Genomic DNA, 22,590 nt, shown 5'->3' with positions numbered 1-22,590 from the left:
TGCATCTACTACAACTAACGTGTCCAGATCTGGGCATGGAGTCACTTCAGGGTGGTTAAGTGCAGTCTCACAATATTCTTTCCATCTCTGCAGGATGACTTCTTAGGCTGAACATGTTTTACCATCAGCCTTGTTTCTCAGCATAAACCCCATGCAAAGTCCAGTTTTGCATCAAAGTGATTGAATAGCTTTGAGCGCAGCTTGTAATTTATTAGATCTTATTCCATCTTTTGCCAAGTTCTCAAAATAAGTGTCACGATCCACTTTTGCTCTTGCCCAAAAAATACCTTGTAAATGTTTACATTCAGTGCCATCATGGCACAGTCTAATCTCAGATTTCAACTGCAGAATGTGAAATGTCTCATCAGATAACCCCGGACATTGCTTGCAACATTTTAGTTTAGGAATGGCATCTGTAGCTTCTCAGATAACTGTGCTTATGGCTGTCCAAGCTGATTCTATGTCAATTTTTTTTATGCATTGTGACAGAGAACGTGTTAGCAAGTGCTGAATTTTCACAGATGCAGTATGCCTTATGTGTCACAACAGGTCACTCTTCTGTTGAAATCGGGGGGCCTAATTGTCATTTTAGCAACGAGGAGATGACAGTCAGTATTTGTTGGGTCATCTGCACCTCTGCAGATCTGTTGTGACCTTCCTAAACTCCGATTCCAGACCAATATATGATCCAGTTCCTTCCTCATCCAGCCATCATTGAATTTCCAGGTTTCCAATGAATATCAAAGTGCCTGAACCTACTACCACTGATGGTAATATTATGAGAAGCGCAAAAGGAGAGAAATTTCAGAGTTGTCATTTATTGTTCCAGAGCAGAATGGCTAAAGAACAGCCTCAAAGCCATTTCTGGAACAACCTGGTGCTGTGTTCATATCTCCAAGTATAATAAAGTTTGTCTTGTGACAGAACAGATTGCATCACTGCTAGCTGCTGATAGACTTCATTTTTATTAGTGTCTAGCTTCCTTGGTAGGGGTGTAGGCTACAATGTCGGAAAGCTGCCCATGGCGATGCATCAGCGTGGCATATCAGAAATAGGGTGCCATAGTGTGAGTGATTTATTAAAGAGTGGATGGAAGATGAGTGCCATCCTGCTTACACGGCTGGTTCCTCCAGATTATAGTAGAATTGTGTGCTCCACCAAATGTTGACCATTTTTCATAAGTCTCACTTCAATTGGCCCAGCAACTGCAACATTGTATCTTTTCAGACTAATGAAACCTAGTACCCAACCTCATTTAGGGTTAGTATATTCCCGATGGCAAATCTGGTGGATTTTCTCAAATCAATTGTGGACGCCATAGGCGTTGTGGAGCCATTCATGCCTATAATGTGGACTATATTTTATCAGATGCCCCTTGATTCACTCTATGTCCTTGTGCAAATGACCAAATAAACAAAGGGAAGACATAGACATGGTCTTAACAGTACCCTGAATTATTATTATTTATTTATTTATTTGTGTCCATATTGATACTGTATACAGCAGTAGTTTTGCAAACTAAATGTTCAAGCCAAGAGTCTCAAAAGTGTCTACTGGTTTTGGATACCCAACACAAGACTAGTATTCTGTAGTGCTGTTTCCGCCCCTTCCTTCCCAAAAGGGATCATGTAGAGATCTTTTTGCTACAAGTCCCAGCAGAGAATTTAAACTGTGTAGTGTTTTTCTGCAGGCATCCATAGTCAACAGTTGGCGGCAAATCTTATTTTAGGCACTTGCAGAGTCCCCACCCTGCTAGTATCTCAGCATCTCAATCTCGATGCATTTATCATTACATCACCTCTGTAAGGTAGGGGCAATGCTATCCCCATTTTACAGGAGGGGAATCAGGCAAAGCAAAAGTGACGTGCCTGAAATCACACAGGAAGTCTCTTGCACAGGAAGGAATTGAAGCTTGGTCTCCTAATTTCCAGGCTGGCATCTTAACCATTGGGCCATCCTGCCTCTCTTCATAAGAGTATTATGCTGGAAAGAGAATGCATGGCTGTCATCCTGTTCCTCTTCCTTTTTTACTAAAAGTTCTCAGGAAGATGTAGTAGGAGAGGGCCAGAGATATTCTGGTTGCCTCCGCTTGCCCTCACCAGATGGGATTCTCAGTCTGTTGGCCCTGAGCCAGCCTTTGTCCTTCTTCTCATCCTTCACTTGCCTTGGCAGGTCCTTCACCCAGACTGGAACCCCCCCAGGCCCTGGTTGCTGGGCTTTGTTAAAGATGAATCCTTGCATTTTTCTAGGAAAGTCCCCTCAGGACCTATGACATCACAGATCCAGTCACAGAGACTGCCAATGGTGCCGAAATGTGTGCTTGGCAAGGAGGGAGAGGGTTGGGGTGTTGGCAAATGACGACTGGCATGAGATCATCAAATTTGGGCCCCGCACCATGATTTGAACTCAGGGCCCTGAAGCACTCAGGACAACCACCTGGGAGCATCAGTGGCAATCAAACCCCTATGTTTCTGCTTCAGATGCACTTTGCTTTTTGTCCCTGAAAAGAAGTGATTCACAACTGCCAGAGTGAGCCAAGAGGGGCTCTGGGGCCTGGTTCTCCTCTGCTTTGCACCATGTGGTGGTCTTCCTGGCTGTGCAAAGCTAGTGCAGTATGCTAACTGCTTAGAATTCCCTTCTCTCTCACCCCACCAATAGCTTTGCTCACCTACTCTGCACTCCCCATACAGCATGTGGTGGTAAAGAATCAGGTCCAGTCGCCTCACAGTCAGACTTTGGACCACCACCACCGCTGGCTGGAGCTATAACATGTGCAGTTTGTCTTTGCCCAGTGTGGAGTGGTAAATGGCTTAGTTGGATTTTCCTAGTGACTCAAGGAAAGGGTAACAGCAACAGGTTATGACAAGCAAGGCACACACAGGGAGAGGTACCTCGGCTTCCTCCTCCTTAGGATTTTGTCTGCTTACTTTTAGGAAGGGATCACTGCTCTTGTGGAAGGGTAAAGCAGTGGCTCTGCTCTGTGCTGAAGGTCTTTTCTGAACCGTGTTTCACCTTTGGGAGGTTTCTCCTCAGGAAACCCCTCGGTCCTCCATCATCACCTCCCCACCTTTGGGGGGAGTTGCATCCCCTTTCTTCTCGCCTCTGCTCTCACGGTGCCTGCTACCTGCCTCACGTCTGTATCCTGGCAGCTAATCTCTCAGCTGGTCTAGTACTCAAGGGCCAGGTCCTCAGCTGCATTGAGTTTACCTTTCCACTCTCCTGATCATGAGTTGGGTTGAGGCCAAAAAGGGCCCCCTGCAGAATTTAGAACATCCTAAAGGCTGCTGTGAATTATGCAAGCAGTAGAGGTCCCATAGGACCTGCTGCACAGCCTGAGGAATAAGGAGAACACTGTGTTCTCAGAACCTGGCTTGGCCCTCCCCTGCCCCCTAAGTGGAGATGGGGGCACTCAGTGGCTTATAGCTGGCTATGCTGGCTCCATTGCACACAAAGATGCCCCTCTCTCAGGAGGAATTCCCATTTGCCTTTCGGTGCAGCTCTCCAGCAGCTCTGCGGTGTGGAGGGCAGTGCAAAAGTGGCCAGGGCCAGAGTCTGGCCCCATGTGGTTATGTGATGACTTGTCAAAGGCTTTGCTAAGATCTAGTGTCTAGATTGCTCATGAGGATTTCCTTGTCAATTGCCTCCTTGACCCCTTCATTCACAAAAGGAGATTAGGATAGACTGGATTGGCCTGATTTATTTTCGGTACAGCTGTCCTAGCTCCCGCTTAACACCTCTGTTTCTTCATCCCACTCCATCAATCTATCCCTGAGAGGCTCCAGTATATTACCTGGCACTGAAGTTAGTCCAGCTGGCTTATAGTGTCTGGCTCATACCTTTTCCTCTTCATAAAGTCAGGGACACACAAACCTGACACTAGTGTCAGGGCCCAATCCTGTAAGGTTCTTCGTGCTCTCATCTCCAACTGATGTCTATGGGAGGTGAGAGGGTTCAGCAGGTGTTGAGAAAATGCTCCATCAGCTTCCTTGGAATTCTAGGCATGAATTGTCCAGGCACAGTGACAGGGTTGTTAAGCCCCTCTCTACTACCTGCCCTTAGCTCAAAGGAATCTTGTCTGTGTCTGCTGTGGATCAGCTCCTTGAAACCACCAGCCCTGGCAACACAAGCACTGTCTTCCAGACCTCCACAGGCCCAGCTATCTCTGTATAGATTAGCAACAGGCACATGCCAATCCCCTTTCCTCTGAGCATCCCTCTGGAGTGTCCAGCCCCTGATCAACCAGACCTTCACAGAATTGGCAGATCCTTTGCTCCCAAAAGAGCAGTGCATCCCAGCTTACCAGTTACACTTTACATCACAGTTCTGCTTAACACACAGCACTTCAATATAATAAAAAAACAGAAGTTTACTTAACAAAGAGCAGAGATTTGAGAAGAAGCAAGTAGAAAGAATGAGAACACATGGTTACATATAAAATCACAATGCACTCTCTGGAGCCTAAACTTAACTGACACGCCACTCCCTTGTCTCAAAAAGGTTAGCTCACCAAAAGGTTCTCTCCAAGTATCAAACACCCAGACCGGCTGTGATCCTCCATTCATAAAATAAGCCAGCTGGCAACTTGTCCCCTCAGTGCAGGATAACTGGGTGTACTTCTGCACCCCTTGATATAGTACCAATCATGCATTGTCTTCCCTTGTAAACAGGGTAACTCCCCACTGCTTGGTTTTTCAGTCTAGAATCTTCCCTGTAGATGTTGCAATCACTTGATTATTGTTTTGCTCAGACTGTAAATAGATGTCATTGTGAAGTTCAACTTGAGTATTGTGTCCAGTTCTGAGCAATGCAATTCAGGAAAGAGGTGGACAAATTGGAGAAAGTCCAGCGGAGAGCAACAAAATGGATGAAGGGGCTAGAAAACATGACCTATGAGGAAAGATTGAAAAAATTGGATTTGTTCAGTCTGGAGAAGAAAAAACTTGTGTGTGGGGGGGCATGATAACAGTCTTCAAGTATGTAAAAGGTTGTTATAAAAAGGAGGGTGATAAATTGTTCTCCTTAATCACTGAGGATGGGACAAGAAGCAATGGGCTTAAGTTGCAGCAAGGGAGACTCAGATTAGACATTAGGAAAAACTACTTGTCAAAGTAGTTAAGCACTGAAACAAATTACCTAGGGAGGTTGTATTTAGGAACAGGTTACACAAACACCTTTCAGGGATGGTCTAGGTAATATTTAGTCCTGCGTCAGTGCAGAGGACTGGACTAGATGACCTATCAAGGTCCCTTTCAGTCCTACATTACTATAATTTTAAGAATACAATACTCAATCTACATATAGCCGGACAGATAGATAAGCATCTCCTACATGAAAGAAACCTGTTTATCACCTTTTGGTGATGGCCCCAACTCACAGACTTTAGGAATATAATTTTCAGTATAGATACATAACTTCTCACATAGTAATCATACATAAATTTCACAAGGATTATAATGATCAGTAAACCTTTCAGTAGAGACCTTACATGACACCTTTTGTTGAACTAGTATGTAGCTTCTAATCCCTGGACCACATTTATCTAGAGACACATTGTTAGTTTGGGTTCAATGCACAACCAAATTGCTCCAGCTTTGGGGTGGTGTAACAACACTGAAATCAATGTCATAAAACTGGAGTCAAGTGGTGAATCAGACCCACAGCTAGTAATGATTGGGCCAGATATTCAGCTGGTGTAAATTGCCACAGCTCCACTGAAGTCCACCCCCTTGCTGAAATCAGTTTACACCAGCTTCCTACATCTGACCTGTTGTCTTAGTTATGTTACCAGTAGCCACAAACACTTCGTTCCCATGGAAATACCTTTGAGAAAACTTTACTCAGTTTCTCTGCTAGTCTCATGTCCTCAGTTAATGGTTCTGTTTTCAATAGTCCATCAGCAACATGACTTCTCAGTCCCCACCTGCCTCCCTTTGCTTTCTCCCTAACTGCTTTGTGCTGGGACAACTGCCCCACCCCCATGTGAGAGGGGGCTAGAGTAGGCCAGAGCAGTTGTGCAGGCCAGCAGCCAATTAGAAAAAGGCTTACTGAGAGCCAATCAGGGCCGACGTTAGAGCCAGCCAATCAGGGCTAGGCTAGGCCCTATATAAACGCTGCCTAAGGGTATGTCTGCACTACGAAATTAGGTCGAATTTATAGAAGTCGGTTTTTTAGAAATCATTTTTATACAGTCGATTGTGTGTGTCCCCACACAAAATGCTCTAAGTGCATTAAGTCAGCGGACTGTGTCCACAGTGCCGAGGCTAGCGTCGACTTCCAGAGCGTTGCACTGTGGGTAGCTTTGGGTAGCTATCCCACAGTTCCTGCAGTCTCTGCCGCCCATTGGAATTCTGGGTTGAGATCCCAATGCCTGATGGGGCAAAAACAGTGTCATGGGTGGTTCTGGGTACATGTCGTCAGGCCCCCCTCTCCCTCCCTCCCTCCGTGAAAGCAACGGCAGACAATTGTTTCGTACCTTTTTTCCTGGGTTACCTGAGCAGACGCCATACTACGGCAAGCATGGAGCCCGCTCAGCTCACCGTCACCATACATCTCCTGGGTGCTGGCAGACGTGGGACTGCAGTGCTACACAGCAGCAGCTCATTGCCTTTTGGCAGCAGACGGTACATTACGATTGGTAGCCATCGTCGTCATACTCCTGGGTGCTCTTTTAACCGACCTCGGCCTGGGCAGACATGGGAGTGACTCAGCCAAGTCATTCCCATCTTCTGCTGAGCACCCAGGAGATGACAATGGCTAGCAACTGTACTGCACCGTCTTCAGGAGAGCAGTCAGGAGATGATGATGGCTAGCAATCATAATGCAGCCTCTTCTGCCAGGCACCCAGGAGATGACGATGGCTAGCAGTCGTACTGTGCCGTCTGCTGCCAGCCTAAGATGTAAAAGATAGATGGAGTGGATCAAAACAAGAAATTGACCCGGCAATGTGCACATCATGCTGATGAGCTCTGCATGGTCACATGGTATATTTATGATGTTAACTCCTGATCCAAAGCCCACTAAAGTCAATGGAAAGAGTATTCAGTGGGCTTTGGATGAGATGTTAAGCTCAGAAATATACCAGCATCAATGCTAACCATTGCCCACTGCCTACTGAAGTCAATATGAGTGTTTCTGTTGATTCCAGTGTCTATAGATCAGTGTCAATGGGCTTAGGTCAAGATTTTACCCAAGAGCTTTCAGCACAATGGTTTACTCACCAGTGCCTGAGAATGTGGAGCTGATGGGGAGCACATCCTGGCCTTTTACTTCCTTTATTCAGTCTTGTCCTAGAGAATGGAGATGGCATATTCATAGATCTTTAGATGCAACTTATTCCAAGCCTCACATTATGGTGGGTTGTAGCAGTATTCAGGAGTATATATATATTGGTCTTGTCTCAGCACAGGGAGTAGATTTATGTCTTTGTTTGAGAAAGCAAATAGAGCTAAAGACATATGTCTCCCTGATTTACCAGAGAGATTAAGAGTATGTTAGCAGAGCAAAAAGGAGTCTTTATAAAAAATGAAAGAGCAGGAAAGAGGAAGGAGCAGGGAAGAGGACATTCAATACGTTATCTAGGGCATGTAAGAGAATCATCAGCCCAGCAAAAATGTAAGGAGAGAGCAGGGGAGGTGAAAACAACCAAGACATTCTGTTTTATTAATAGTGATGTTTTACCTTTAAATAGCACTTTCCATCCTAGAGCTCAGGAAGAGATGGATGGACATACACAGTGAACGGTACTCACTCAACACACCACCAGCCATCTCTGGGGTACAGGGCAGCAGCCAAGTGGCACACAGTACGGATATTGGCCCAGATCCTTAAAGGTATGTAGGCTCCTAGCTCTCAGGAGTTATCAGTGGGAGTTAGGCATCTAAATATCTTTGAGGATCTAAGTGACTATTTTTATTTGAATTACAGTAGCACCTAGAGGCAGCAGCTGAAATCAGCCCTCTTTAGTGTGTTAGGTACTGTATGTGCACATAATCAGACACAATCCCTGCCCTCAAGAGTTTACAATCTAAGTAGACAAGGCAGACAAAGGGAGGGGAGAGGAAGTAGAGGCGTTGACAGATGAAGTGACTTGCCCACGTTCATGCAGAAAATCCCTGGCAAAACTGGGAACAGAATCCAGCTCTCCTGCCTCCCAGGCCAGACCCTACTGCCTTTCTACATCACTGTGGCCAAGGAGCCTGAAGCAAGGCCTCCTTTGACAAAAAGTGCAACGGAATCTTTCATTCATTAGTTTTATTTCATACAACAAAACTAAATTAGAAGAATTTACTTACGTTGCTAAGTCATGCACTGAAAAGCCAGGAGATGCCAGATTTAAGGTTGTCTGTGCAACCTTAATTCAGCCCCTTGTGCATATGCATTTTAATGAGGTCTTTGATTACATGATCACATACTATTTTTAGCCCCAGTCTACTGGCCTCAAACAGGGCATGGGATGGATGGTGCTCAGGGAATATTCACAGTTTTCCTCATTGTTGATTGCTTAAACATCCAATCAGGGAACATGTTTTATATAGCCAGCCAATACAGTGCGAGCTGTGGATACTTGCAGCAAACATTTCATGATCAAGCCAAAGACTGAGAATTTGCTGAAGAAATTAAAAATGTATATCAAATGATGAATATGTTGGACATTTTTATGGTCTGTTTATGGCCAATCTGTGAAACACAAAAAAAAGGGGAAGTCATTAAATAAATTATTCAGTCAGCTCTAGTCTTTCACTCAGCTTTAATCTGAAAGATCCCACGCTAGTACTTCATGCTACTCAATGGTTCTATCTTGGGATGATGAACAGCTGAGTTACTCCTATTGGATTTGAGGGAATCAAAATATTCCCTACCTGATTCTTAAACTGCTGAGCAAGCATGTAGAGGGGTTGGGACTCACCACCATGGCGCCTCCTGCTGGTTGCTCCGGGAATTAGCTCAGTCCTTGGCGGGGCACCCACTGCTGGTGGTGTCCCATCCGTCTTCTGCTCCTTTGTTGTTGTCTGGACTTGCATTGCTTCCTGCTCGGTGGTGTCCACTGCTCCGGTCTCACTCCCTTCTGGGGGTCTCTGCGTCCCAGTCACTGTGGTCAACCACACCCCAAAGTCTAACTCCTAGTGTCAGGGGTCTGGTGCAGTTCACTATCACCACATCCACTGGCTGGGTGTTCGTGCAATCGATTTCTTTACTCCACCTCCGACGAGGGGATTAGTGCTGAAATCGGCCTTGCGGGGTGACCAGGTCGAATTTGGGGTAGTGTGGATGCAATTCGATGGTATTGGCCTCCGGGAGCTATCCCAGAGTGCTCCATTGTGATTTGTGACCGCTCTGGAATCATAGAAGATTAGGGTTGGAAGGGACCTCAGAAGGTCATCTAGTCCAACCCCCTGCTCAAAGCAGGACCAATCCCCACACAGATTTTTTACCCCAGTTCCCTAAATGGCCCCCTCAAGGATTGAACTCACAACCCTGGGTTTAGCAGGCCAATGCTCAAACCACTGAGCTATCCCTCCCCCGCACTCTCAACTCAGATGCACTGGCCAGGTAGACAGGAAAAGGCCCGCGAACTTTTGAATTTCATTTCCTGTTTGGACAGCGTGGCGAGCTGATCAGCATGAAGATTTCTCCCTCCATCTCTTCTGGTCCCACTGCTGGAGAGGGAGATGGGGCTGGCCTGTGGGTAGCAGAGCTTGAATGGGCAGCAGGCTCCCCAAAATGGCAGACCCCCAAGCAGCCACTAGCTGTGATTGTTGTCAAGGATGACCCTTCTGCTTCGCTATGAACCTCTGCAGAAGTGCCATGCCTTCGTACTGTGATTCTTCATGTGGCATAATTCCACAGGAGAAGAGGTTAAAAGAGGAGAGCTGTTCAGTTGAATTTAGGGCAGTTTTTACTTAGCTGGAAAGGAGGAATGGCAGTAGAGATATCACAGAGATTTATGAAACAAAGAATGGCTTAGAGGAGGCCATTCAGGCTGCTATATATCACATAAAGTCTCTATAACTTATTTCTTTATAGGCATTTCAGTGGTGCTCATAACTGCTGTACAAGAACAAAAGGGCACTCAATTAAATGAACAGGCAAAATATTTAAAAGGCAGAAAACAAAACTTAGTTTTAGGCAACATATAATTATCCTGTGGAACTCATTGCCTAAGAGTATTATTGGGACAGATGGCTCAGTAACTTTCAAAAGTAGATATAGGAATTTATAAGAATAATATAGCAGTAAAGGAATCATTTCCCAATCCTGAAAAGACTTATGCATGTCTTTAGCTATATGCACTGTGTCTGGACTTACTGAACTCAGTGGAACTACTCACAGTGTCTGAAGTTAAGCATGTGAGTCATTCGGTGCAGGATCAGGGCCTTAGCCTGTAAGCGCCTCACAGCTGGGGCTGGCTCTTAACGAACAGCATCCACTCTGCAGTACCTCTTCAGTGTAAACAGTGGTCCAGCCTTGCAAAATATGGGCATTCTGGGAAAGAGTGGTGAAGAAGGGAAACTAAGCTAAATGGACCAGTGCTCTGTTCTGCAGTGGAAATTCTTATGCTGTGTATTTTTGTCCAAGTCCCTTCATAACATTTTACTTTATAGAATTGCTTGAGCTAAACAATTTTTACTACAGAATCTTCAGACAGGAATGGCCGTAATATGTCACCCCTCCATCCCTTGCGTCTGAGCCCAGAGTTTCTACATACTACGGGAGGGGGCAATATAAGCAGATGATAGATATAGATGTATTTGCAATATAGTAGGATCTAGAGGCCCCAGCTGAGATCAGGGCCCCATTGTGCTAGGCACTGCACATGCACCTAGTGAAAGAGAGTCCCTGCTCCGAAGAGCTTGCAATCTAAATAGACAAGACAGAAAGAAGGTTGGAGAAAGGCAATATTGCTATCCCAGTTTTACAGGTGGGGCATTGAAGCACAAAGAGATTGCATTGTTAGTGCCACATTTGATGTCTTTGGGACCTGTCCTTCACGTTCCTCTGGTATTTACACCTTATCTACCGTATTCTCTGCACTTCTGCAGAAACGCATGGGGATCTGCAATTGCTTGATGTGATTTGGAAGTTTCTTGAAGTATTTTGTATAGTGAACAAAACCTCCAGCCCTGAACACCCCCGAACTTAGGGAAAGTTGAGATTCAGATCCAAATGTGATGGCTGGATCTTATCTCTATGCTGATTGGAACCTAAATCTGGGACCTAAGCACCCCTGATCTCCGGGGAAAATTCAAATCTGGATTCAAACTTGCTGTCTTATGCCCATTTCCTGTTTGGTACCTTCCAGAGCTCAGCCAGCCCACCCTACTGTCTCCAGTGAGCTCCTACTTCTTTCTGAGGCATCTGCTCTGAGGACATAACCCTTTCCCCCAGGTGGGTCTTTAGTCTGGTATCTGGCTATCCCTGCATGGAGGCACTCCACAGATAGAACAAGAGCAGACTATTAAGGCTGAGACCCACCCTCTGTGGGGAGCAGAAATTTATCCTGTCTTTGCTCTGGTACCTTTCAGAAAACATTTGCTCTTCTTTGGGGCACCACTTATCTTCTCCTCTCCCTCCCCCCAAACTCTTTCAATTTATTGAGCCACTGGGTACTGACAAGACAAAGTAAACAAGCTGAGGAAAGAGACAATGTGTGCTCCTGTTTGTTGCTAAAGCTTCAGTGGGAAATGCCAACAACAAGCATGTGGCCCAGTTATACTGGATGCCTGCTCAGCTGCAGGTGTGTTGTGAAATGTGAGGCTCAAACACCAACAGCCTTTAACCACCCACAAGTGCAGGTCCATGGTATAAGGCTCATTAGCTTCCAGCCAGAAGCCCATCCCCTTTACATCAGCTGAGGATCAGGCCTAGAGTGACTGTGATGACTTCCACCACAGACCACTCAGTTCACTCATCAGCCACTCAGAGCACTCCCTTTATCTCTCCCGGAATGTTAGTGCTGGCTCAGGTCTGTGCCTTGTTGTTGCGGATGATATATGTTTCAAAGCAGCAAGCACACAGCTGGAGGCTCACTTACCGGCTGCAGCTCAAAGCTTGAAAAGTCTCATTTTTGACTTGCCAGCAGAGCAAAAATGGGATCTAAAGTGAGTGATGGTGGGAAAAAAATATAACCTGCTGGAATGTCACTTCTCTGGCTCTTCATCACCCAGTGTTAACGGCTTAATTAAACAGTTCGCTATCAACAGCGTGAAAGGTAACAATCTAGGTTGGCTGCTGCAGTGGAGGTGGATGTTAGAAGCGGTCAGCTTTGCTTCAGGCAACTAGTGCGCTGTTACTGTAATACCTGAGGCATCTCACAATCATTACTGCATTCACCATCACAACACCCCAGGAGGCTGTTATCCCTGTTTTGCAAATCAGGAACCACATTACTTGCTTGAGGTCACGTGGGGAGTCTGTTGCAAAGCAAGGACTTGGACTTGGCTCTTTTACGACCCAAGCGAGCAGCCTGCCCATTGAGCTGTGCTTCCCTGCTGCTCAGCACCTTAGCACTCATCTGACTGTGCCAGGTTCTTATTGCTTAAGGGCCAGTACTTTACAATGTGAATTGATACAGATTTCAGCGGGATGGCACATACAGTAAGATACTAATTAGCATGAATAAGGGGGGCAGTATCTAGCCTTATATAGTTATTCTGCTTCAGAGATGCTAAGCACAACTACTGAGCCCTCTGCTTCCACTAGAGGGTGCTGGACATCTTTCTTTGGAAATCCCAGCAGGCTCCATCTGCAATGTCTTTAATAATCCTTGGTTCCAATCCCTTCCAAGCCCTCTCTGTCATCCATTCACTCCTGATTTATCTCCATCGCAGGGAGCTCTGCATCTCTTCCCTGGAATGCTGCTGACAGCAGAACAAATCTCACTCTTCATATTTTATGGCTCCACAAAAGCTTTATCAAACAACTGTGAATAATAAACCAGGTTATGGGGAGTCAGGGACTGGATTCACAGCCACCCATAGGCTGTACATGCACCTCCTGACTTAGTAGGTCTGCTCAAGCAAAACTGCAGCCTGGAACTCAGTGAGTACCAAGAAGTTTACTCCCTCCTTGTGGACACCAGTAGACTGCTGTATAAAATGATGAGGGGTCCATATTAAGTGGCTGAGGCTATTTTGGGGATGTGTAGGCTCTTAAGCAATTTTTTCTACATTCTCAAAATCTACCCATGTTTGCAGGACCCCTATAAAAACCCAAAGTGTGAGTCCCCAGTGCTTGTTCTGCAGCAGAAGAAACACTTTCCCCAAGCTTGGTGGAAGCTGATGGATGATCAACAAAGGCAAGTGGAAAGAGTCAGGTCAGTTTCAACTCCATTAGAAACACTGGGACAGATTCTGCCAGTGTTGCTTGCACTCACTCGTACCTTACTCCCATGAGCAGTTGCATGCAATTACAGAGCAGGGTTTGTCTTGGTGTTAGGAAACATGGCAGAATCTGGCCCATAGCAAGGAGAAGGTGGGAACTGATGTTTGATGAAAGCAGAGATGATAGCATTGTTGGGGGGAAATGCCAGTTGCAGGTTTTCCAAAGACCTCCAGGCCACTAGTGACCAATAGCTATTACTATCTGAGGATTCTTGTAGGGTCTGTGTGAAATGGGGATGGGGATCTGTCCAGCTTCCAGCGGCAAATTGTTTACATCATATCAGCTCTTACCCAGTTTGTGCTACCTGGCAGCCCCCATCAGAGAGGTCTAGAGAGGGGCCTACCCTTCTCCCCTACAGGATGGCTATGGTAAGTGCTAGGTTTTGGGCAGAGCTGAGCATAAAATGCTTCTTCTGTCCCATGAAAGTTTTTGAGATTTAATTCTTTTCCAGTTTTGGATCAGAATGAAACCAAGCACTCACCGGGGATTTGTGGGACACACAGGTTCAAGTTCCTGTTCCGGCTGATTTAGAGCAGGTCTCAAACATGGGTCCCTTATATCCCAGCTGGCTGCCCTGAGTACTGCAGGGCCGCCCAGAGGGGGTGGCAAGTGGAGCAATTTGCCCCAGGCCCCGGGCCAGGGGCGGCTCCAGACCGCAGCACGCCAAGCGCGTGCTTGGGGCGGCATGCCGCGGGGGGTGCTCTGCCGGTCGCCGGGAGGGCAGCAGGCGGCTCCGGTGGACCTCCCGCAGGCGTGTCTGTGGAGGGTTCGCTGGTCCCGCGGCTCTGGTGGACCTCTGGCAGGTCATAGTGTGAACACCTCGGCTCTCCTGATTATTCCCTTTCACAGGGATTCCATCGTATTCATGCTGCCTGTTAGAAATGGTGTTGTTATTATTTACTTGTATGTGATAGCTCTCAGGTGCCCGCATCATGGACCAGCGCCCCATTGTGCTAAGCGTGGTACAAACACTGAACAAAGAGCTGCATCAGAGAGCTTACAATCTAAGCAGCGTTTTCGTCAATATCTACAGCATGGCAGCAGCACTAAAAGAGAAAATGTGCCGTAATACCGGTGCAACAGAAAAATTTGCTTTATTGCTCACCATTTACATGAAATATTTAATATTTCAGCCATAAACTTTTTCTTCCGCTCGTTAAACTGGTATTAAAGTTGGACAGAAACTGTTCACAGTTGCTGATATTAGGCCCAAGCATGGCCAAGGTGTAATAAATTGCCACTTTACAGCAAGATGGCTGCTCTGTCCTTGATTTTTCAACCTGTTGTAAGCACTGCTGTCAGTGCCACTCTGTGCCAGGTCTTGATTGGCAGCGAAAGGTAACAGTGAGAAAAGATGTAATAAAGGGACCAGGCATTTGGGGGAAGGATAGTCTGGTGGATGAAATACTGGAGTGAGAGTCAGGCATTTTGGATTCAATTCCTGTCTCTGTTACAGACTCACAGTATGACCTTGTCTCCTTGTACCTCACTTTCCTAGTTGTGAAATAGGAATAAGAATTATGACTTGTCTTTTTAGCTTGTAAACTCTTCAGAGTAAGGATTAATTCTGTGAGAGCAGAGCCTTGTACCATGGGGCCTTGATGTAATCTGGAACCTCTGACGGCTACTGGGATATAAACAATGAGGAAAAGTGAGGGTACGGCAGATAAATAAGAAAAGGACAGGAGTGTACATCCAGATGTCTTGTTCAAATGTGTCAAAGGGTGATTACATTGCTCACCTTAAGTTTCCTCTGCAATTTTATCTCAGTACAGCACTCTTTTCCACTTTCTGGCATAACTGGGGTGTTGCGGGCTTTAACGGCTGCTGTGTTCTGCCCCAGCAGCAGATGCATTTCCATAGCAAGTGATGCAGGTCTATGTGTTTCTTGTCAAACTCACAGGAGTGTTGTGGCTGGCTACAAAACAAGAATTCTGCTTTACAAAAAAGTTCAAAGTTATGGCATTTGGCTTCGTTTTGCATTGGGCTGAAACAAAAAACTGTTGAAATTTTTCATGAAGAACAAAAGAAGGATAGAGCCCCACCTCAGAATAGCCAAGAGTGGGCTGGGCACTCACCTGGGATGTGGAAAAGCCAGATTCTTGATTACCCTACCCACCAACCTGCTGGCTATTCTGGATGTAACTTTCTCTCTCTGGCCAGAAATTCCATCCTGAACCCAAGAAACCTTCCTGAGGAAAGTTGCATCAAAATGGATACATTCCCTTGAAAAAATTCAGTTTTGATGATTTGATAGTTTTCACTGAAAAATTCCCAACCAGCTCTGATAATGAGGCTTAATTCATTACAGTTTGCAAAGCACTGTCAGAAACTCAGCTGGAAGGAGAAAAGAATTAATTATTAATAAAATTAGCTGCGTTTCCTTATCTTACAGCAGCAGAGTGGCCTCTTCAGAGGCTGCATGCCCCAGTGGGTAGGACACCAGACTGGGAGTCAAGACTCCTGGGTTCTCTACCTAGCTCTACTGCTGACTCAGTAGGTGACATTTTGCCTCTGTGTTGATCCTGACCCACTTTTGGAAAGGCGATTTGATATCTTTGGATAGAAAATGCTAAATATTATCAGTGGCAGATTTTCAGAGCAGTCAGTGCTAGGGTGTTGGTTGCCTAGCATTACTGTGCCACCGTTTCTGGTAATAATCTAAACTAAACACATGGCAGGACTGACAGCTGAACATTTCAAGCGGGTAATATGAGAGCAAAGTCTGAGTCACCCATTTCGGCAGTAGCATTACCACCACTTTACACTCTCTATGGTAACACAGAGTCACAAGGAACTAGCTGTTAGGAACATGGGAAGAAATGTTTTCATACTCATTTGGAAAGGATTGTTTTGTTTTCTCTAAATCCTAATTAAAACATTATAACTTTGAAAGCCTTATAAAATGGCATTTTGAGAAACAGATTTGGGGTTTGCTTGTTTTCGTTAATATTTAGATGGGAAAGCATGAAAACAACGACCCGGCCAGAAAAAATTGGCTCCTTTGTGCAATGCTGCAAGACGGTTTGTTTTGTAGAAAAAGAGAATCCTGGATTCATACCATAAGATTAAATGGAGACTTAACTCCTAGCCCTAGTTAAGAGGCAGTGCGCAGTTGTGCCATACAAAGAGAAGTCTCGGGAAGGGGTTGGGAGCCTTGCTTTCTTCCCTGCTTGCTTCCAGGATGGAAGGGCACATTAGTGACTATAGCCTTTGTCTCTTAATGGAACACACCTCACAGGGTAGAAACAGAAGCATGAATAAAATGCCTCAAAGACAGCCTAGCGCTTTTCCCATACACACACTGAACCCCAGTGGGTGGGCTCTTAGCAGTTCCCCTGGACCACATAGTGCCTCACGGGATTGGGCTCACATAGGTGAGCAGAGCAAAGCTGATCATATCTGAGACCACTTTTGGGAACAAGTCTTGTTGGAGGTTGGCCATGGTCTTGATATCATTATCTCCTCATACACACAGCACTAGCATAATTGTACTATGATGGATTTATGTTTTAAATGTAGGATTAAGTTTATCCTTTGGGTTGACCTTAATGATGTTCTATAAATAGGTTACCATGGTGGCAGGCTATGGGGGTGACAGGAATTTGTTACTGTGCTACAAGTGTGATTATATCTTCCATGCTGAAACTGAACACAATAGACTGCCCGAGTGCACACCGTCTAGTAACTAAAATGTGGGAGGTGGGAGTTGGGGATCCTGTTTCTGCCCTGACTCTAACTTGCTCTGTGACGTGGGAGAGCCACATAAAAAGACAATGTTAAGTATATTAAAAATATGGATCCAGATTGTCAGCTGCTATAAATTGACTTCAGATGGAGTCGTGCTGATTTACGCTGGCTGAGGATGTGTCTCATCATCATATTTGTGACTAACAAATACCCTCATCTCTGCAAACTCCACAGTAATAAAAATATGAATCCTAATTTTACTATTGGCCTTTCATGCTCCTTGTATTTCTCTCAGCTTGCATAAAGGAAATAGGCTAGCCATTTTCTAATCAATTTCACTTTCCAACCCTGGCTCACTAGGGCTGATCAAATATTTTCTATCAAAATTTCTTTTTCAATGAAAAATTAGGTTTTTTGACCAAATGAACATTTTTGTGGAAAGTGCCTGCATTCCTTGAAGAGTTTTGTTTTTTTATCAGAGAAAAGAAACCCCCTAAACCAAAATGTTTTTGTCTGAAAACAAAACAAAACCAAACAATAACAAAAACAACAATAAAAGTGTAGGTTTTGGATGTTTTGGGCTGAACATTTTCAATTTGGGGTGGCAAAAAAATAATAAAAAAATGTATTTCAAATAAGGTTGAAAATCTCATTTTCTGCCCAAACAATTGCAGGGTTTGGGGTTGGCAATGTTTATTCAGTTTAAAATCTGTGTCCAATAGATTTTTTTTTAATTCCAAAGCTTGATTTCAGCACTTCAGGTTCAATGCTACAAGCTCTTTTACAATGTCTGTTGTGATAGGATCCAGCTGCTGAATCCCATATGCTGTTAAGCCCTGTGGGTCCTGGTCACTGTTCCTAATGTTGGGTCTCTCAAGTGCACTTCCAGACCTGTGTTTCACTTCGCGCTTGGGCAGTGGGACCCTGTAGTCCTGCCACCAAGATCCTGAAATCAATGCCTTAGCCCTCCTTAGACACATTCCTCCCTGAGACCACCTGGCTGTGGGAGCTCTGGGTTCTAGTTATACCTTTCCAGGACAACACAACAGTAAAGCAAGGAAACACAGACTGAGCAAAGGGATTTCTTAAACAGCACAAGAGACATAGAGATCTATGGAAAACAATGAACAGTCCTGAATGCATCCCCTGGTCTGATCTCACCACCCCAATGAGTTCTGAGTTTGGCCTGAGTCCTTCGGCCAGACAGCCCTTCTGGCCTTCTTGGCCTGGCCATCTTGCTGCTAGTGATGGGCTGGCCCCTTGCTTAGAGAGGCAGCCTCCTTTTAAAAAAGTCTCTTGTCCTCTTTCTTGCCTATGTGCTTTCACTGGGGAATTGCCAGGCGCCAGCCCCTCCCCAGGGTTCTGAGTAGAAAATTGTTCAAATCAATGGCCCCTACCAGCAGCAAACCTCTTGTTCCACTAGAGTAGAAGCATTCAATGTTGATGGCCATCGATTGCTCTATCACAGCTTCCTGGACATAATCTTTACATTAGGTGTAACATCCCTGCCTTAGAATGGCTACTCTAATCCACAATAAAGGTCACATCATAAATGGGGTTTTCAGAAAACGATGTGAAATTCCTAACTTGACACAGACTTATCCCCAAAGAGTCATAGCTTTGCATATTAAATGTGTGAGGCCAACCTACATGCACACTGCTGCTCAGAATGGTTTCTGCCTGCTTCTAAGGCTATATCTACACTGCAAGGGCTACAGCTATGCTACTATAGTGTAGACGCTTGCTACTGTGACAGGAGTTTTTTCATTGCTGCAGTGAATCCACATCTCCCTCCCTCCCCCCCCCTCCGAGAATTCTTCCATCAATCTAGTGGCGTCTAAACTAGGGCTTAGGTTGGCTTAACTATGTCTACATTTTTCACACCCCTGAACAACATAGATCGACTGAAGTTTTAGGTGCAGGCCAGACCGTAGATACAGAATACAGTGGGCACTAGCAGAGGCTCACCAGGTTTTACTCTATTCCTATATCCTACAGTGACCAACCCCTAGGTAGGGAGAATAGACTCCACTTCAAATAATTGCACGTTTAGTTTCATTTTGGGTTTCACACCGACAGTTTACGGTGATTGGAGCCCTGTCCGGTAGAAAGACAAATAGCTCTAATCTTGCCTGAAAACTCTTTGAGGCAAGAATTGTCTTTTTGCTGTATTTTGTACAGTGCCTAGAATGGTGGGACTTGGACCTGTAGACACTATTGTAATCTAAATAATGAATCATAATCATCATCTATCAATCTAATACATACAGCTCGTTATTCGGTCCTATCCCTCCAATCTATCAGTTAGCTAGATAGATAAACAATCAGATTTGAGGACTAATTTGAGAGAGATTAGATCACTAGAGTGAGAGTGAAAGAGAGCGAGTCCCTCACTTGAGAGTTGTGCTGGATATTCACCTATTCCCACTACCGTTGCATGCCGTGGTGTAAAGCGACAATGGCGGCAGAATGGAAATCGGAATGAGTCCATCGTGAACTATTGCCCGGGAGACCCATGGAAACCACAACAGGGGCTCTGCCTGTGACATCTGGAGTAAGTGAGATTAATATGTGTATGGTGGAGATTGCAAATGTCTGACTGAAATGCACACACTGCAGAAATCCTTCCTCATCAGAAGGGGAGGGCTTTAAACACAGCCCTTAATATGCATCCCCAGTGAGGGGTCTCCCTGCACATGAGTGAGATCTGACAAAACAACAGGAACCTGAAAGGACTTGATAATATTTTTGAGTAGGTAAGATATCCCTTCCCCCTCCCCCCGAGTTATATAAATTACATGGCTGAGATTCCTTAATGCCAGGAGGTGGGCTGGAATTCACACAAAGGTTTCAGAGCCCAGGTGTATGTAAACAGTGCAATGTAATACATTGCAGCTGGCAATTAACAATGTAAGCTGCAGCAAATCACAGGACTTGATCCTGCTCCACTGAAGTCAATGAGCTTTGCCATTGACTTTAATAGGAGTAGCAGGATCAGGCCCATGGAGAAGATTCTGAAGGTACATTCCCTGGGTAGGAAGCTGCTGAGCACTCATACCCAGTGATCAGATTGTTTAGAGGGTGGAACTTTGCTCTCTCTGGTACAGATGGACAGAGTGCTTGGGTTAGAGTTGAGGCAAACAATGTATTAAGGCTGGAATTTTCAGAAGGGGGCCAGATTCTCCAAAGGGGTCAGTTCCTACCTAGGCACCTAAAGTCATAGAGGTCACAGTCAGAAGGGGCCATTTTGCTCATCTTGTCTGACTTCCTGCATAACACAGGCCAGAGAGCCCCATCCAGTAATTCCCTATCCCTTCTGTGGCACCTGAAGCAGAGCTTTTAGCACACACCGTTTTTCTACCCTTATAACTATGCCTGTTAGAGATGTGATTTGTTGTTTACTGACATAGTTATAGTGGTACAAGCCCCAGTGTAGATGCAGTCAAACTGGGACAATGGTGCCTTATACTGGTATCGTTTATTCCCCTTCAGATATATTGCTGTAAAGCAGTGTTGCCTAGTGGCTAGAGCACTGGACTGGGAAACAGGGTTCTATGACACTGGCCTCAGGTGACCATGGGCAAGTTGCTTCACTTCTCTGTGCCTCAGTTTCCCTAAATGTCAAATAGAGGTAATGATACTGACTCCCTTGGTAAAGTGCTTTTAGCTTTATGGATAAAAAGTACTGTATGAGAGCTAGCTATTGTTGTTAAACGTGATGGGGTCTGTACCTCACACAGGCAGATGCAGAGATAATTGGAGCCTGAGAGCAATTAGTGCACCTGAATGCACCTGGGGGGTGGCCCAGCTCCAACCGAGGATGAGGCCCAGCTGGGGAGGAGCTGGGTATCTGAATTAAGAATAAGTCCAGCTGTGAAGAGCAGCGGGTGGTGACTAATAAAGGAAGGATGAAGCATGAAAGGGCAAGGCCCAGGGAGGTAGGATCAGGGGTTGGGTTTCTGTAGGAAAGAGACATGGACACAGAGACAGAGTCTGGAAGAGACAGACAAGAGCTTGACCTCTAGGGAGAAAGCTCTGGGAAGCACTGATCGGTATGAGAGCAGGAAAGAACTCTGCAAGGCTTGGGAAGGGTTGAAGAGCCTGTAGAGAGGTGAGCTCAGGAAAGGGGAAAAGGGCCTAGAGCCTGGCTGAGGTAGTCAAGGGAGGCAATTAACAGTCTGAGGGAGCAGATCTTAGCTGTTGGCTTCAGGGTCCCTGGGCTGGAACCCAGAGAAGAGGGAAGGTCTGGGTTCCCCTTGAAGCCATGAAGGAAAGTGGGGTGAAATCCCCTGAGATGAGCAATGTAAGGATCATTGAGCTCAGAGCTGGGCTGAAGACCTGCTGTAATGTCACTGGACCATTGTTCTGTGAGAGTCTCTGTTAGCAGAGGGGATGGGTCATGAGACCACCACTGGATCACAGTATCTGTCAGCAGGGGACTCCAGGGGAAGAGTGCAAGCCATGCCCAGCCATGAGGGGTACAGGTTGGTGAGTCATTCCTCTATACCCAGTGCAATTGCATCTGCAGCAGCGGGCAGCACACCTTTAACTACACTGACACAGCTCTTATGTACAGACAAACCCTTAGGCTCATAGTATGTTAGAAAGGACCATTGTGATCATCTTATCTACAAGTAGTCAGAACTCCTAGAGTTCAGCAGGTTGGGTTCACACTGAATACTGACATCCCCTCTGGATATTAGTCAATGGGAGCTGCTCTGTACTAGAAAGTCTTGAAAATGAGGCTCTTGTATAGGTGTCTAAATGGAACTGAGGTTTCTTGAAAACCTGGCTTTGCTTGTGGATGTTGAGCACTGGAAATTGAAGCCCTGCATGAATTCAGCTCCTTGGTTTGTTTGTGAATTGTCAGAGAATAAACGTTGCTGTTTAGTAGAGTTGGTTGTAACAGAGAAATGATTCTTTGTCATGGGGGATGGGGGGTGGGGGGCGGGCGGAGATTAGGACTTTTCCCTCCAATTTTGGTTGAAACCCTGAATGCCTCTCCCTAATTGATGCATCAAGTCTTGCTATTGTGGCATGTGATTGGTCACCTAAGTCACATGGTATTTCCTCTCCTTGATTGGTTGCCTTTTACTTGCGGTATGAAGCTGTCTCTGTCTGGGAACTCCACCACCCTTCTCACTCCTCACTCTCTTGATATGTCACATGAGCTTCTGTAGAGAATCTCAAGTCAGAGAGATTAAGAACTGTATAGTCCCTTGGGGGGGATCACTCAAACCTTTCGTAAAGACTCATATGATGGAGGGGCTGGCATGTGTAGATGCCCCACCCAGAGTCCCCAAAGCTGGAACATGGTGGAAAATGTACCAGTCTGCTTTGTAGAACAGTCAGCTTTAAAGAAGCCATGCATTGGGCTTGACAATTCTAACCCACTTTGCATGGGAACCGTTACTCTGCAAACTGGCTGTTTTGCCAAGCCAGATGGCCTTTAACAGATGGCCCAGTGCCAGGAGACAGAGTATATCTGGATTTCAGCTCATTGAGGTTCTCATTAAAACC

General features: G+C 45.5%; 1 protein-coding gene across 1 annotated transcript in view; it reads right to left on the bottom strand.

Moving 5' to 3' along the window:
* LOC123377029 (exocyst complex component 1-like) overlaps positions 1-5,947 on the bottom strand; it is a 76,832-nt gene extending 70,885 nt beyond the window's left edge. Inside the window, exon 1 of the mRNA XM_045029401.1 lies at positions 5,821-5,947. Within this exon, the coding sequence (XP_044885336.1) occupies positions 5,821-5,859 (39 nt within the window). The 5' untranslated portion in view covers positions 5,860-5,947. The remainder of the gene's footprint in view (positions 1-5,820) is intronic.
* Between the last annotated feature and the right edge of the window lie 16,643 nt (positions 5,948-22,590).

The sequence above is a fragment of the Mauremys mutica genome, chromosome 9 (genome assembly GCF_020497125.1).
Source record: "Mauremys mutica isolate MM-2020 ecotype Southern chromosome 9, ASM2049712v1, whole genome shotgun sequence".
In the NCBI taxonomy this organism is placed as follows: domain Eukaryota; kingdom Metazoa; phylum Chordata; order Testudines; family Geoemydidae; genus Mauremys; species Mauremys mutica.
This window is presented reverse-complemented; position numbering and strand designations above follow the sequence as displayed.